This window comes from Danio aesculapii, chromosome 6, assembly GCF_903798145.1.
Source record: "Danio aesculapii chromosome 6, fDanAes4.1, whole genome shotgun sequence".
Classification (NCBI taxonomy): Eukaryota; Metazoa; Chordata; class Actinopteri; order Cypriniformes; family Danionidae; genus Danio; species Danio aesculapii.
In genome coordinates this window covers 15580922-15598844 of record NC_079440.1, presented here as the reverse complement: position 1 = coordinate 15598844, position 17923 = coordinate 15580922, and the positions used below count along the sequence as shown (strand labels likewise).

The window sequence follows — 17923 nt, the reverse complement described above, 5'->3', positions numbered from 1 at the left end:
CTTTCTCCAGAAGAAAAAATATTATCAGACATACTCTGAAAATTACCTTGCTCTGTTAAACATCATTTGGGAAATGTTTAAAAAAGAAAAAAAAATTTAAAGGGGGGCTAATAATTCTGACTTCAACTGTACATATATATATATATGTATGTATAACTGACTGTTTAGTTGTATTTTGTTGTTTTTTCATCTGTTCTTTGTTGTTTTTTTTCTTTTTCTTCCAGTTGTTTGTGAAAAATAAGGGAAAAATAGTTGTGTTGGCACATTAACGAACATAAAATTAATCAATAATTACTTAAATATGACTTAACTGCACTATAAGGTTAATACATTACGTCTAAAAATAAAAATGTCTTAAACAAATCAAAACAAAACAAAAAAATCATCACTTTTAGTCCGTTTCTAATGTTAAGTAGCCTTTTTTCCAGACATGTATGTTACATTAAATAAAAACAGGATGCTCTTATGTTTAAGCACATGCTCATGTTTGCATGTGTGTTATAGTTTAGCGCATGAATGAATGCTCAAACGATGCTGTGCTGCCAGATATGGGTCAGGAATCACAATGTTAAAAGCAGAGCGAGAGGAGGTGGAGCGGATGAAGAGAAGCTCAGAGCGAGAGAGAAAGAGAGAGAGAAACAGATCAGCATCTCCAAGCGGAGGAGAAGAGTCGACGCCCAGAATCAGCTCATCATTCACTCCGTCAATCTTCATGTCCTACATTCAGTCCAGCACTTTCCTCTTCTCTAACGTCCTCGGGGCGATTTCAGATAATACGTGCTTTTAGGAAGCTGGCAACTCATTTGAATGGATGAAGTCAGTCCGCTGTCATCCTCGAGGCTGAAGCTTCCCCCATTTCACCTCTGCTCTGATCCCAGTTCAGTCTGGACGATGGAGTGATGCGCTTCTGGACGGAGAGAGGCTCGTGCTGGGGGTCGAGTTAGTTCTGGACTTGTGACTTTGTATTGTTAAACTAAAGAAGTTGTGTGTATGTTTCTGGCACCCGGCGCAATGGGTTGCACTGCGAGTGTGATCCTGTTTGAGGGGCTGCGGCGCATGCTGTACAGGAACTGTGGATATGTGTGTAAACCCGAGCTGCAAGCAGCAGAGCCGGACGAGGATGAAGATACTCTGAGTCGAAGGGAATCACTGGCCGTCACACCACCAGCAGCTGCATCTGCGGTAATATTTGCGCACGTGTGCATTTTAGTTGTCTTGATTTGTGCTGTATAACAGGTTGCATCAGGGATTTTGATTCCTTGTGGATCGTGTAGAGGAGAGTTAGGGGTTTTCTTCTGACAGTATTACTCAGCACTCTTTGAAGGAGCAGCTTGCTGAGCGGAAGGTTTCTTCAAGTGTGTGTGTGTGTGTGTGTGTGTGTGTGTGTGTGTGCGTGTGTGTGTGTGTGTGTGTTTGAAGGTTTATGTATTATGTATCTGTCTGAAAGTCGTGTTGTGGTTATAAAGTAACCCTGGGCTTTCCTTTGGCACTCGGAAAAGGATTTTTCTGCTTGTTCAGACTGTTTAAAATGAGCTGAAACAAGACAGTTTTTCAATTCTCTGTCAGCTCATTTGTATTTTTTTTACTCCACTTACATTCGTAAAAAATACAAATAAATGATCATTTTTTATTATTTTCAGTTTGTGTTGGGAGGTATTACTTGAATATTTTTGTTGTTGGGATAAGTAACTGGGTAGTGGATGTGTAGTTCCCATCATAATCAGTATGGGATTGCGTTAAGAGGGTAAAATGTTGATTATTCTTAATTTAGATCTTATTTTTAAGCTAAATCAACCAAAATCCTGTATTTTACACGAAATCTAAGAGCTCTGTAATGGCCAATACTATGCTTGCATGTTCTGCTGCTGACTCTAAAGGAGTTTGTTTTGCTCCTAAACCCCTTGGAGTTCTATTGACCCATGATGATTTTGCAATCGGTGGGCATGTCCTGGAACTCCGCCTTCTTTGACGTTTATTGTTACCACGCATTTCAGAGTCAGACAGGAGAAAAACATCCAGCACAACAACACTAAGTTTGCAGCATGATTAAACTGGAGGGTCGAGTAGCAGAGCTGATATAGATGACAGATGTATCCACACTAGGGTTGGGCAATGTCGACCAATTTGGCATCGTACGATGTCTAATGTGAAACATTGTGGTGGATGATGGCATCGGAATCGTAGGCAGCGGTGAATTAACTATTTATGAATAATTAATCAATTCATAACGAATTAATTATTTGTAGCCTACCGTTTCAACTACCTGACCTACATGGTGTTTGTTTTACCCATAACCAAATCATAAATAAATAAATATAAGTTACAAACAAATCACCATCTGTCAATCACTTTTTCCACAGGACTCTGGCATGGATAGGCAGAGTGATCTGTGTCGTTATAATGGTGTTGACAAACTTGGTTGGTAAAAAAGGTGCACAACCAACAGAAACCAACCAACAGTATCTGAGGTTTTCACTAAAATGACTAAGTACAAGCGTGAAAGCGAAAGATTGAAGCAGTGTACTGATGCTGTGACACGTTACCTGATAGATTCAAAAGACCGAAGAGTCATTAGATAGAGGCACGATTAATTAAATATCACGTTTAAGAACTTTAGTGAGATGCGATCCAGCTGTACATTCTTGATAACATGTCCAACATACACTGCTCTCTGGGGTTTTGTGCTCAAAGCACCCGCTGACTGCCTGCAGCTCAGATTTGCGCATATGCTGCAACGCATGCCAGAGTGTGTGTGTGGTCACGTGATGTTTTCAGCGCTATAGTGTGGACGGAGGCCTTTCCAGAAATGCTAGGTGAAACGTCAGTGTGGACGTGGATCGTTTTCGTTCTAAAATGACATTTTAAAGGGCACCTATGGAGAAAAATCTACTTTTTAAGCTGTTTGGACAGACGTGTGTAGGTATAATGTATAGGCTGTCATATTGGGGTGATATAAACACACCCAGTCCTTTTTTTCAATTTAACAACATAAAAACGGTGGACCAATTTAAGTGGTTTTCAGACTGACCACAACTAGACGTAGGAGTGCGGTCCCCCCGCCCACCGAATTGATTATTAACATGTTCCGGTAGTCACGTGTAGAATCATACCAACAAGTCCAGACGTGCGCAAAGCAACCGGGAATAAAAAAGTCTGTTCAGTTTGCTAGGATCATCAATCATCATCAAATGTGATCAAGAAGAGTGAGTTTTACAAGTTTAAAATGTTTTAAAACAGAGCACGTGTGTAATGAATTACAGCGATTTAGCTTAGCTTTACTTTATCAGCACAGCCGCGTGTCAGAACAATTATAAAAGAAGACGCTTCAATCCCGGTTTGTGGACGTTAAATCAGGTTTATTTTGTACATTAACATAACAGATATCCATACAGCAGTGGATATTAACCTGTATCCTGTCACATTTGCGTGCAAAAAGAGTGCAAAGCTAAACGAGCACGCTGTCTGTGTGTGTGCGTGTCTGCGCTGTGTATGTGTGTGTGTGTATCTGTGTGTGTGCGCGTGAACTTTGTAACGACATTGTGTGTGACTCATTGTTGCAAATCCACAACAAATGCATCAAATACTGATTGGTAAAGTTCTTACTGTAGTATTTCTCACAAACGCGATGTGAGATCTGCTTCCTTCATGTCTGTCTGTGTCTGAAGCAGCCGAGGGAGGAGATTAAGGCACGCAGATAGGCACATAGAAACGGTGGGCAGGCAGGACTAGCCTTAAAGGTGCAGTGCAAAAAAACGCTACCTGGTGCAAAAAGGTATAAAAAAAGAATCTTATAAAGGTATAATAAAAAATCTGATGGGTGTTTTGAGCTGAACCTTTACAGACACATTCTGGAGACACAAAAGACTTATATTAAATCTGTAAAAAGGGGTAACCTAGGTGCCCTTTAAAACTAAGACGTGTTAGTGTAAACGGGGTTTAAGTGTGTATTTTTCACGAGCGGGTTGCTGCTGCGACAGGGATGGGGTGGAGGATCACGATGCAGGCTCAGCATCATGATGTCTATCGGCCATCAGCAATAGACGATGGCATTGTCTATAGACCCAACCCTAATCCACAACTGTTCTATGGTTAGTGTAGAGTTTTAAAGGCTCAGATTCACACACTCAACAATAAGCACAACCACAACCACGTTTGATAATGTTCCATTCAGTCTCTGTCCATGGCAAATAGAAAGCAATGTGGTATGCCGCTATGGTGCTTCTCGCTGGAGAAGGCTGTTTGTCTTATATGAAACTGTTTATCTCTCACAGCCACCATTGTTGTAGTCTACTCATTCAACGTGACACAGTTACAACCCCACAACACTATACTGTCATTTAGCCTTTTGTTAATTCTATTTGCCCTGAAACAAAAAAATAAATAATAATTTGAAGTATACCTTGGCCTTAATGACAACACTCTACTACCCATAGTAGACATGCACCCTGACCAGAAAAGTAAGAGAAGACATTGGTGAAAAAAGTTTTTTTTTTTTTTTTTTTGGCCCAATAAAAGTGTTTTTGGAGCTTTGGATGAGTAAACCACTGAAGTCACATGAAATGTTTGACAATGGTTTAGAATTTTCATTTTTGGGTGAACTAAACCTTCAAGTAAAGTGAAAGACTTGTTAAAGTTAATCTTTACTTATTTTGGAGTTTGAAACAATATTGGTTTTGAGGTGAGCACTAGAAGAACAGCACTCAGGCTTGGGATAATGTTGGCTTTATTAACAAAGTTTATTTGTTCATTCAATAATTGTGCTAGGGCGACGCAGTGGTGCAGTAGGTAGTGCTGTCGCCTCACAGCAAGAAGGTCGCTGGTTCCAGTCTTGGCTGGGTCAGTTGGTGTTTCTGTGTGGAGTTTGCGTGTTCTCCCTGCGTTCGCGTGGGTTTCCTCCAGGTGCTCCGGTTTCCCTCACATTTCAAAGACATGCGGTACAGGTGAATTGGGTAGGCTAAATTGTCCGTAGTGTATGAGTGTGTATGGATGTTTCCCAGAGATGGATTGCAGCTGGAAGAGCATCTGCTGTGTAAAACATTTGCTGGATAAGTTGGTGGTTCATTCCGCGGTGGCGACCCGAGAATAATAAAAGGACTAATCCGAAAAGAAAATGAATGAATGAATAATTGTACTAATGCCGGGTCTGAGCCTTGCTTTTACTTGATCAATCTACAAAATAATAAAGTCCCGAATAAAGGTGATTCTGTGGCTTGTGTGCTCACAGTTATGCTCCCATGTGAGATTATTCAAACACATCATGAAATATTTTAGTCTGTGAAATAGTAGAGAGAATATTGTTGGGGGAAAACTGGATTGAATCTACATCTCTCATGAGGAACATGACTCAATGTCAAGTCAAGCTCATTTCATTGTTTTATTGTTGCAAAGCAACTTTACACATGAAAAAGGCCCTAGGAGATTTGTTGCCATTCATCTCAGAGTGAGTTGTCATTGACAAAGTCATATTTTCATCCACTTCCCCTGAAGAGTAAGGCAGTAAATTTAAAGTATCTGGAGAAAATGTTTATTCAGGAGCCTTTTAAGATCAAGATAAGCCTTATACAGCCATGCTATAAAAAAACAATATTTTTTGACAATTTTACCACTTAAAATGACACTTTTTAAAAATAATGCCATAATAGTTTATAAAAGCCATAATAGTAGCATCTTTTGACATTTACGTGTATTCATTTGTAGCAGTAGAGACATTTTAGTCCTACATTTCTGAGTTTAATCATTTGTTTGTACTCTTAAGTAAATGAACTTATGAAATGAGGGTGAAATTTTTTCATTCAAATTAAAGTACATATTTTGGCTGAATTTATGCTGCTTAAATTAAAAAACTCACATTGATTAAAAACGAAATAAAAAAACTAAATGTCCATAATCCAGATTTTAATTTAACACTAAATGTTATTTACGGCAATAAATACAGTATAGACACAAACTTTAAAATTTGGGCTAAGAAAGATTTCATAATGCTTTACACAGACGTTTTTATGGTATTGATTCTTACAGTTACAAAAATACAGTTGTGAAATATTGTTAGAACTTTAGATTTCGTTTAATATATTTTAAAATGTTAATTTATGTTTTTTGGACTAGTAATACATAATTTTAGTTTTTAGTGTCACATGCCCTTCAGAGGTCACTCTAATATCCTGATTTGAAATATTTCTTCTTATTATTTAATGCTATTATTACTATTGTTTATTTTTTGTGTAAAAACATTTTATTTGATTAATGTTCTAAAAAATAGTGAGTCAAAGTATTAGTTTCTTTAAAAGTATTGATTTGTTACAAAAAAATTGTAGTGATCGCAAACGTTTTTAATTGTGGTGTTTATACCGGCCTGGTCTTTTCTACGTTTTGTCAATTTGTGGCTAATTACGTACCAGTTCAATCCTACAAAAATTTACAATTTTTAAAAGGAAGTAGTGTGGCACCAAAATCCACCTGTAAACCCAACCATCACTGGGGCAATAACTAACACGCTCTGTGCTGGACTTTAGACCTGCTCTCAGCTGGTCTATTGCACAGTCTTAGTTCCTCAAAATAGCAATGTGACAACAATGCACCTTAACACACCTTTTTTCTAGACCTGCAAACCATGAGTTTACAAAGTAGCATAAATGGATTTGCTGTTTAAACAATCTGGCGAAAAATGGGAAAATTAAGGTTGCGTTGGTCTGAAAATAGCAACACATCACAACAAACACATATTGCGCCTTATTGCGCTGGGTGTATGATAGGGCCCCAAGCGTTCCCTTTCTTTTTGAGCAGTATTTTAAAAAAAGTACTGGAGTCAATCCTAAATAAAGCATGGAGGGATGCAGCAGTTTCCAGTGATGTATTTCTTGCAGTCTTCAATATTGACTTTAAGTGACAGTGACTCTGCAGCACAGATGAGGAGGAGATGTGGGCTCAAACACTTGTCTGAAACATGTGCTCCATAGCAAGAGTTTGACTCCAAGTGCCACATAATCTGAAAATACAGTACACCGACAACACGGCAGTTTTATTTTTCAAATTGAGACCACATTTGCACACATTGATTATTGAATATTGACCCATCTGCTCACTAAAAGAGCTGCAGGTTACTGATTCTTGATACCAGGTTAATATTTTCTTAGTTCTACTTGAATGTCCATGATCTGCAATAGTGGGGTCAGATATCACGCATGCTTTGAATGGGACATGCTCAGCTCATCTCCAAATTATGTGCTGCTCTCCACAGCTCAGGCTTTCAGTGAAATGTGCGTCAAACCTCATAAACTGCTCTCATGGCGCTCTCAGCTGTTACTCAGCACCAGCTGGCTGAAGTTCAGGCCCAGCCGTGAGCCTCCCGCTGTGGATGGGTGTATACAGTGAGGTTGAGGGCTTCTTTTTTTCGTCAGTGGTCTCCACCCTGGATCCCTGCCCTGACCCCCTTTGGGAATCTCTCCCAATTATTGCGTCAAAGTGGGATTATGCAACTCACCCAAGCTAATGCTGTAGGGTGTGGAGAACAGAGAGAGAGAGAGAGAGAGAGAGAGAGTGTGTGTGTGAGTTATTGATGTGTTTCATGTGTTTTAGCTGAGTTGTTCAAAGACAAAATATTATTGTTTGAATGCTTTGAAGTGCAATGATGTAGTGTCACATTATTAATTAGTAAGGCTTGTTAAAAAGCCATTCCAGCGTTATGGATGTGACATTTGCAGTAAAAACTTAAAACATAAATTCACAGAGAATGCATATATGTTAACATCAACCCAGGCTCATTCTGAAAATGTAGCCCTGTATACATTTCTTGTCCCAGGAGCGACGTTTTTTTGCAGTTTTTGTTTTCGCGAATCCACCAGAGGCTGCTGTGTACGCTTTTTGAGATCTTACATTTTTCCCGCGAGTGCAATTCGCGTCTGCTGTTCTAGTATAAATCCACCAGAGGGCGCTGTTGACTGACTGACTGAATGACCGACCGATCCTTAGCCCTTGCCTAAACCCACCTGCTAGTTTTTTAAAAAGCACAGATTGACCAGCACTCACCCACTTCTCTAAACCAAACTGACAGTGTTTTAAATGCAGTCCAGAAAAAGAAAAGCCCCTTGATTTTTACCATGTTTTCAGATCTTACCACAAATTCACCATTATTTACTTGTTTATTTTATTTTTGGTCTTACCTGCTTTTTGGAACTATTCTTCGCCTGACTTGAATCCCTTCATCGTGGTCAACTCTTTTCTGCGTCTCAAGTCCACTGACATACTCCAAAAACCACTGGACAGACTGGTAACAATGGGAAACCCGTCTATAGGGAGGTAAGCGGTCAGCTGCTAGCGTGAAAAGTAACGCCGTCATAACGCCCTGAATCATTCATTTTAAAGACGAAATGCAGCCATACGTATCTCGGCTACATAATTTGCGATTTCCAGAAATGTATTTAGGGCTATGTATTCAGAATGAGCCTATGTGTGATTATATTGAAACATCTGTTTATATTTTCCAAAACGACTAATCACAGAGTTATGGGGTCAGAAAAATGTCAATCTGTTAACATTTTTTATATCTTAAATGAGGAAAATTAACATTCGTCATGGATGTGACCAAAAAAGTTAGTAAGTTTACAGTATACAACCAACCCAGGCTCATTCTGATTACGCACCCCTATATATATTTCTGGATAGAGAAAAATACTTCCCAGGAGCGACTTTTTTTGCAGTTGTTGTTTTCACGAATCCGCCAGAGGCCGCTGTATCTGCTTTTTCAGATCTCAAATTTTTCTTATGAATGCAATTCGTGCCTGCGGTTCTCACGTAAATCCACCAGAGGCTGCTGTCGACTGACTGATTTACTGACTGACCTATCGACTGACCCACTCTCCTCCTTCCCTAAACCCAACCAATAATGATTTAAAAAGCACCAATTGTTTTAAAAAGCTATTCAGAAAAAGAAAAGCTCTTGCCTGATTTTTACATTTTCAAATTTTACCACATTCTCATCCTGTTATTTACTTGTTTATTTTAGTTTTTGCATTTTTGTTTTACCTGTTTTCTGGAACTGTTCTTCGCTGGACTCAAACCCCGTTGTCACGGTCAACTCTGCTCTGCATCTCAAGTCCGCCGACGAACATGTCATGCTACAGGACAAACTGGTAGCAGTGAAAAATTTGTCCATATGGAGGTAAACGGTTAGCTGGTGAGCGAAAAAAAGGAATGGCGTCATACTGCCCTGTAGCATTCATTTTAAAGACTAAATGCAGCCATACGTACTTCTGGCTACATAATTCACGATCTCCAGAAACGTATATAGGGCTACATTTTCAGAATAAGCTATGTTGCATACAACACACTTTGTAGAAATGCTGTGAATTAAACTGCACAACCCAAAAGAAACAATGTTAATCAAAAGGATAAGAGTTGGCTCTCTGTAGAACAATAGAGACTGATTTTTTTATTTGACATTTTTGCCTTAATGAGGAAAAAGCTTTATTATGGATGTGACATCTCTCAGTTATGAATGTGACAGATGTGAAATTGGGACTTGTGTGACTTTTTTGGTAAATCAAACATAATTGTTTGAAAACATTGACAGATATATTTTTGAGTATTTTTACAGAACTTTCAATTACAAGCCCTAGCAAACAGCATAGAAATGGTTTCACTATTTTGCTAAAAACTAGATTTTTTTTTTCATGGGAAGGTTGACATTTGCATGGAATTGCTCTAAAACAAACAAAACAATTGCTTCTATTACCGAAGGTACTGTTATGTTAGTGAGATTTTAAGTGCGTTTTAGAAAAGTTGATTGTCTATTTCGAATCTGAAACAAGCCTCTGGATTGCTACCCATTTTTTACAAAAACCATTGTATTCAAATGGGATAACTTTTCAGTTCCATAAATTATTTTAAACGAAATAAATGTAACATAATTTAAACATTCATTGTTTTTCTTTTTTTTTTTTTTTTTGACAAACAAATGCTGAAAAATCCCTACAGACTTTTCCAAAATATTCTTTTCATTATAAAACACTGTATATTAATTTAAACAACTAAACTGTTTAAGCAGAAATATGTTATAGTGATCTGTGTGCTGAGAGTGCACATATATAGGCTACAAATTAGGCTACACAAATGAGTATCACTTTTACCTTGATCACAATCAGCATCCATCCTTCTTTCAATTTAAGATAGAACCCCTATCTAAGGCTCAAGTAAATGAACTACCCTAAAGAGCTATACAAATTTTTGTATAGCTAACAAGTCTGGCAACAGAGTTGAGGATGCAAAATGCAACGTCTTTATTCAGTTAAACGCAAACAGACAGTTCAAGTAGAAGCACACAGTAACTTTAAGGGCAATCCAAAAGAATAGTCAAGTGTTACAAGCAAAGAGATCGTTGGATATGCAGAGTCCTCGGATGCATACATCAGATTTCAGCAACAGTACTTCAGGAATTGTATACCTATTATTTACTTCTAATATTTACCTTATACTGCGATGTGGAAGTGTGCTCGTTTTTTTGAATGTTTTAGAACTTACGATTCAGTTTTCTATGGGAGAAATGACTAGGAATAATATGTGGCGGAAAACGGTCAAACTACTTGCTGTATAAACAAGTGTGTTCATGACTATAGAAAAGAATAAGGTCAATAGTACAAGTCGCATGGTAGTATGTATTTCAAATACAGCTTGTTTACTAATTTTACTAATCTAAAGTTATATTTAGCAGATTCTGGCAAATACAGTTGGTCATCTGGGTATTTCATGTATATAGAAAATGTGTAAACTATGCACAGCATACATAGTATGGCATAATAGTACAATAGTATGGCAGATCTAATCGAATTCACATCCTATGCGCAATGTATTGTGGGCAATATTAGTGGTTAGAGTACGGACGGTTCTACACTTTCTACCAGAAATAGTACACTATCTGGGAACCTTTGGCATACACTTTTCAACACACTATGGATTGGGACATATGAATTCTATTTTCTAATACTATTTCGCAATACAAGCTCATTGTGATTACGTACCCCGTATACATTTCTGTAGAGCACGAATTTTGTAGCCAGAGCTATGTACGGCTGCAGTTCTTCTTTAAAGCGAAAGCTATGGGGCGGTACGATGCCGCCAGCGGCTTCTGTTTCTTTTCGTGCTACCAGCTGACCACTTACCTCCGTGTGAATGGCTTTTCCATTCTTACCAGTTTCCTACCCAGTGGCTCGCCACGTACGTCAGCGGACTTGTGACGTGGAGCGGAGTTGACAGCAACAACAGGGTTCGAGTTAAATAAAGAAAGAAGGTAAAACTAAAACAAAAGGCAAAAAATGTAATTAATAAACAAGTAAATAACAGAGTGAGAATGTGGTAAAAATCAGGTGGTCGCGAGGGTTTTTCTTTTTTTGGATTGCTTTTGAAGACACATTTGAAGTTAGTCGACAGCGGCCTCTGGTGAATTTACGCAAGAAGAGCAGGCATGAATGGCATTTGAGTGAAATTTGAGATCTGAAGAAGTGTAGACAGCGGCCTCTGGTGAATTCATAAAAAACTGCAAAAAAAACAAAGCTCCTGGAATGTTTCTCACACTATTCAGAAATGTATATAGGGGTACGTATTCATAATGAGCCTGGGTTGCCATTTCGAAAATATTATGTGAATTGAGATGCAACAGTAATTTCATTGATACCCTCCATTTATTTTTTTAATTTTTATTTTATTCCTTTCCTTTTCAAATTAGTATTAATTTATTTATCTGCTAAATTATTAGTTCATTTATTTGTAAATATTGTTTAGATCCCATTTAGTAGTGCATTTTTGGACTATAACCCATGTCACGATGTCTTTAAACTTTGCTTTTAATTGACTGAAAACACATTGTTCGTTCATCATGATAAATTTGAATAAACATGTCACAATAATAATAAAGTGATTGAAATATTAATTATAAATAGCTCTTTTTGTGCAGACTATTGCCGGCTCTCTTGCCCTTCCTAAAGATGAACTTTGACCCCTAAAAGGTGACTGCAGGAAGTGTGTGTGTGCAATTCTCTATTCTCTATTCAGTTTCTGAATATGGATGAATGTGGATTGTGCGGCATGTCGTTCTGTCGTCTGACCTTTACTGAGGACGTCAGAGTTCTGGACCGCTGCAGATAAGCAGATCTGTAATTGTGTGTCTTATCCCGCTGTGTGAATGTACTTTGAAGGAAATGAGTTGTTTATAATATGAGACTTTTTTCTCTATACAGAGTTAAAGAGACAGATGGATGCAGAGTGGTATTTTTGTGTTTTCATACAGATCAAGATAAAAAAAACTTGTTATGTTGCTTTCTGTTAACTTTTGTGAATTTTTTAGCAGACATTTAGACAGACTTTCTCTTCAAGGATCAACAATTATTATAGTGTTAACTGTTTAAAACAACACAAGCTCATTCTAAAAATGTAGCCCTATATACATTCTGGAGATTGCGAATTATGTAGGCAGAAGTACGTACCTGTATGGCTGCATTTCGTCTATAAAGCGAACACTATGTGGCGGTATGACGCCGATTCTTTTCATGCTTACCAGCTGACCGCTTACCTTTGTATGGACGACTTTCCCACTATTACTAGTTTGTCCAGTTGCTCCCCATTTATGTAGTTGAACTTGAGATGCAGAGAGGAGTTGACCATGATGATGAGGTTCAAGTCTGGCAAAAAACGGTTCCAGAAAGAAGGTAAAACTAAAACAAATGCCCCCCAAAAATAAACAAGTAAATAACAGGGTGAGAATGTGGCCAAATCTAAAAATGTGGTAAAAATCAGTCGAGAGCTTTTCTTTTTCTGGATTGCTTGAAAACTGTCGGGTTTAGGGAAGTGGGTGAGTGGGTCAATCGATGCTTTTGAAAACGATATCGGTTGGATTTAGGGAAAGAGGAGGGTGGGTCAATCGCTCGGTCAGTCAGTCATTCAGTCAGTCAGTTTGTCAGTTAGTTGACAGCGGCCTCTGGTGGATTTATGCAAGAGCAGCAGGCGCGAATGCATACCTGTCAACATTGGGATGTGAAAATAAATGATATGCCCACTATAATAAGGGACCCCCCCCCCTTTTTTTTAGATGTTGTTATTATTAATAATTATTTGTATATGTCTGTTCAAACACGCACCCAAATCCCAGATTTTGCTCCGCTTTAAATTACGTATTCAGAATCCGTTTGGGAAGCAGCATCTACTTATCACTATGGAGCGCGTCAGCTGACAGTCACGCACCGCTATGACTGTTTTGAGAATTGCATAGGAGGGGCAGTGACACCTGTAATGAAAAGGAAGGGAATCCCGCCGTTTTTATATTTATTTCAAAGTGTTTTCATGTCTAAATAAAACTAAAGCACAGAACAGACTCACATTTTAAAGCAAGAGGTGTCCCCTAGTGGTTCGGCGGTATGGGTTGCTTATAGGGAGGATTGGCTCTTTAATGTTTATTGCCACCCTTCAGAGAAAGACAAAAAAAAAACGGGAGAAATACGGGAAAATACCTTTACGGGATGATAGCGGGATAGAACTGTAAAATACGGGAGAATCCCGGGAAAAACAGGAGGTTTGACAGGTATGTATGTTGCGAGAGAAATTTGAGATCTCAAAAAGTGTATACAGCGGCCTCTGGTGAATTCGCGAAAACAAAAACTTGCAAAAATCGTAGCTCCTGGGATGTATTTGGTGCTCTCCAGAAATGTATATAGTGGTACATTTTCAGAATAAGCTGGGGTTGGTAAAAATACCACTGTAAAACAAATATATATTGGTTACAACTCTGGATGCTTAGGGAACGTAGTTGTGGTTATTAAAAAAGTATATAAATACATTTCTCATCAGTTTTTTTTTTTTTTTGTTGCACGTTTCAGAAGGAGGTTCACAGAAACTAAAGTGGCAGAAAACACATCCTGTTTCTTGTCTTTGCTTAATAAAAAACTGAGTTTACAAACATTAAAATACATCCTTTACAATTAAAAAGCAATGTCTTACTCTTGTCTGGTGACCATATATATACAAATTATGGTCAACCTTAAGTTGAAATTCTACTATATTGATTTAATTTTTATAGTTATGATTTTTCTGTGACATCAGGGACTTTTTGTGTCTGTGTGAAGAGGATGAGCCATTGTACACGCTCTGCCAGAACTTTTTGTTTCAGTAGGAAACACATCAACACCGGCAAGGAAAGTACTTATCAAGCCAGATGGTTTCATGTGGCCTTGAAATCATCTGCAGAAAATCTTTCCCAGCAAACAATCTTGTGTTTAATAAGCATCTAATAGACATCTAAACGTAAACAGCTTGGCTAAAACAAGGCTAAACTTGGGCTGTCAGTGAAAATCTAATAGACATCTAAGAATAGCCCAAAACTAGACTAGTCATCAAATAGACTGATTAGACAGACTTTATATGTGTAGTCATTAATTTCTGTTTATTTGATGACTAGTCTAGTTTTTGGCTTTTTCCTAGACAAATTTTCCTTGTTTTAGCCAGGACGACTATGTTTAGACGTCTATTAGACATCTATTAGACATCTTTGAGAAACAAAAAATGCTTGCTGAGTTTAGTCTTTTCACTCACCAGTTTATTTCCAATGGTTTCATTTGACTACATTGTGTTCATCTTCCTACTTCTAATGTGCGCAGTAAACCTAATTAACATTGTCATTCTTTTAGTAAAAGAAGAAGGACATTCAGTCTCTTTATCTGTTGTGTTCACTCGTGGGCTTTGGGTGTTGCTCTTTGGCAGGTGAAACAGACAGTTAAGATCTCTGTTTCAGCGCAGAGGGAGGACAGATGAGCGTGACATAACACAATAGTGGACACACACACACACACACACATGCACTCCCCCATACCAAAACAGCTGTGTGAAGGAGTGGTCTCTGCTTCTCCCATGCAGAGAAAAAAAGAGCGAGGGAGGGACTGAAGGGATAGAGGAGAACACTCTTGAAAACTCCACATGGTAAAGTTCAGCTTCACAGAGAGAGAGGAGTGGAAGAACAGAAGGAGAGCAGGAGAAGTGTGCAGTGCCGTTTGTTCAGTCTTAGCCTGGGTTTTATTTCTGCGCCTGACGCCGATTTGAGTTTGGTTTTCTGGTGGTTGTGTGTGGTGGATCATGCAGGGCAAGGCTGGACGAGCCGCCCGTAAGGATGCAGTGTGTGAAACACCTCAGCAGGGCAGGACTCTGGGGGAGATGGAGGTGGATGGGGACACAGCAGCGCCTGTTGGGGTGAGTCTCTTATGTGGACATTTACAGTAAAAAAACATGTTTAGTGTGGCTGAGGGTGTTGAGGCTAGACTTAAAAGTTAGACTGTCAGAAAAATAAGATTTTGTACTTGTAGGCAGTGCCTTTACTTTTGTCTCAAAAAGTGCAGTTTAGTAGATTGGAGACTCAATATGTAGCCTTAAGGTACTTTTGTAAACTTTTACAGGTAAATAAGTTACAAAGATGTTTCTGTCGTCATTGCTGTAATTTTTTTCCAGGATTAGTAATAACTTCTTCTTTATGTCAGTTACAGAAAATAGTCGATTGAATTTATATTTGAAATGTAAGACTAAAACTACACAAAGAAAAAAAGAAATGATATATTAACAGAATAAAGTTTAGATTTGAGTTGAGAATAAATGCAGCAGGCTTATTTTTACTGCCTTAGTGAATATTTTATTTTTATTAATTGTTTAAATTAGTTTTATTTTTCTCTCTCTATATATGTCTTTTATATATTTTATATAATGTTTGCATTTTTATTACTTTTGCTTTTATTTCTTTTATAGTTTTTATTTTTCTTTTTGCATACATTTTTATATATTTTTGCCGAAACATCTCAGTAACGACTTGTTGAATAAAGTACATAGTGTATATTCAAGCATATATGTATGATTAAAAATATGTATATGTATTATATGTAATATATAAAAGTTTATGTAAAAGTATATAAAGTTTTACTATATACCTATATTTTGTATATATCTATTTGACTATATGTACTTATACATATATATAACTTTTTTATTTTAGTTAGTTAAATATAACAACCCTGCATTGTACAATTATTCTGATTAAGCACATTTCCCTTCCAAATACTGTAATCTAATATTATTGTAAAAGTGGCCAAGAGAGCTTAACGTGCTGCAATTTAAGAAAACACATGCAATTACAAAAAACACCAGCAAATTAAGAAAATACCTTTATCCGTTTGACAACACACATGCTGCAAATCCAGCTTTTTCTCATAATGAAAACAATTTACAAAAACACGCTACATTTTCTCACAACACTTTCAAATAGCTCGGAACACAACGGAAATGTTTTGGGGGGACCGTTAAACATGACAGACCTCGCTGTTTAGGATTTGGCTGTTTAGGCTACTAAAATACCAAAGACAAGGGAATCGGGATGTTAAAATAAACAAACAAGAAACTCACCTTTCAAAGATCATCTACAACCATCCCTGTCAACATGGGGATGGGATGTGAAAATAAGGGATATGCCTACCATAATAAGCGATGCCCCCCCCTACCCATTCACCAACCCACTGACACACACACACACTAAAAAAGATTCCCAAATTACTAGATATGTTCTTCTGGAGCTGTTTCATTGTAAATAAACAGTTAAATGTTCCGTAATATGTTTTATTATTGTAATTTACAAAGAAAAAATAAATTGTATATTAACAAAATAAAGTTAAGATTCAATTCAAGATTGAATGCAGCAGGCTTATCTTATGCCTTAGCTTATTTTATGCTTTAGTTTTAATAATTGTTTAAATTAGTTTTATTTTTATCTCTCTATATATATCTCTTTTATATATTTTCTGTATGTTTTTTTGCATTTTTATTACTTTTGCTTTTATTTATTTTACAGTTTTTCCTTGTATTTTTGCATACATTTTTATATATTTTTTGGCAAAACATCTCAGTGACGACTAGTTGAATAAAGTACACCAAGATTGACATATTTAGATGTTATTATTATTATTAATTATGTGTACTGTATATGTCTGTTTAAACCTGGTCCCCTGGTGGTTCGGCGGTATGGGTTGCGTATAGCAGGGATCAGCTCTTTAATGTTGGCCATCCTTCAGAGAAAGACTGAAAATATGGGAGAAATGCGGGAAAATACCTTTACACGATGATAGCGGGATATAACTAAAATACGGGACTATCCCGTGAAAACGAGAGGGTTGACATGCCTACAACTTCACTGAGCTATTTTTTAAAAATAGTCTTTTTTCAAAAATAGTCACGGCACAACGGCGTCCGTCACGTTTTTAAGTCCACTTGAAACATTTCCATTGTGTTCGGTTGTTTTTGCAAGTGTTGTGGGAAAATGCAGCGCGTCTTGTAAATTGCTTGCAATGGGTGAAAATACAGCGTGTTTTATTAATTTGTTTGCATTGTGTATAAAACTGCAGAGCGTTTTTAAACATGTGTTTGCGCTGTGAGGATTTGCTGCACCTGTGCTGTCAAACAGATGAAGATCTTTTCTTAATTTGCTGGCATGTTTTGTAATTGCATGTGTTTACTTAATTTACTTAACTTAATTTACTTAATAAAGTTTAAGTTGCAGCATGTCAAGTTCTCTCGGCCACCATACTATATACCACTGTTTCCCAACCCTCTTCCTGAAGGCACACCAACAGCACACATTTTCAACCTCTCCCTAATCAAACACACCTGAATCAACTCAGCAGAACATTAGAAAAGACCCCAAAACCTGGCACGAATGGGTCAGATAAGGGAGACATACAAAATATGTACTGTTGGTGTGCCTCCAGGAACAGGGTTGGGAAACACTGCTATATACTAAAACTATTCTGGACAGATTAATTTCGAGCTGTACATTAATAGATTTTTTGCAGTGTGGTGTAAGGAATTTGGGTTAGAAATGTGCTGAGCTGTTATTTAAATGAAGTAAGTCAGAACA

General features: G+C 37.5%; 1 protein-coding gene across 7 annotated transcripts in view; it reads left to right on the top strand.

Moving 5' to 3' along the window:
* LOC130230559 (dedicator of cytokinesis protein 9-like) overlaps positions 1–17923 on the top strand; it is a 209327-nt gene that overhangs the window by 54458 nt on the left and 136946 nt on the right. For 2 of the 7 annotated variants that reach the window (XM_056459638.1, XM_056459636.1), the window contains exon 1: positions 657–1182. The exons of 2 other annotated variants lie outside the window; for them this stretch is intronic. In XM_056459638.1, coding sequence (XP_056315613.1) covers positions 991–1182 — 192 coding nt within the window. In that variant the 5' untranslated portion in view covers positions 657–990. Of the gene's footprint in view, positions 1–653; positions 1183–14959; positions 15223–17923 lie in introns of those variants that run through there. 3 more of the 7 variants (XM_056459639.1, XM_056459637.1, XM_056459641.1) reach the window with 3 other exon arrangements.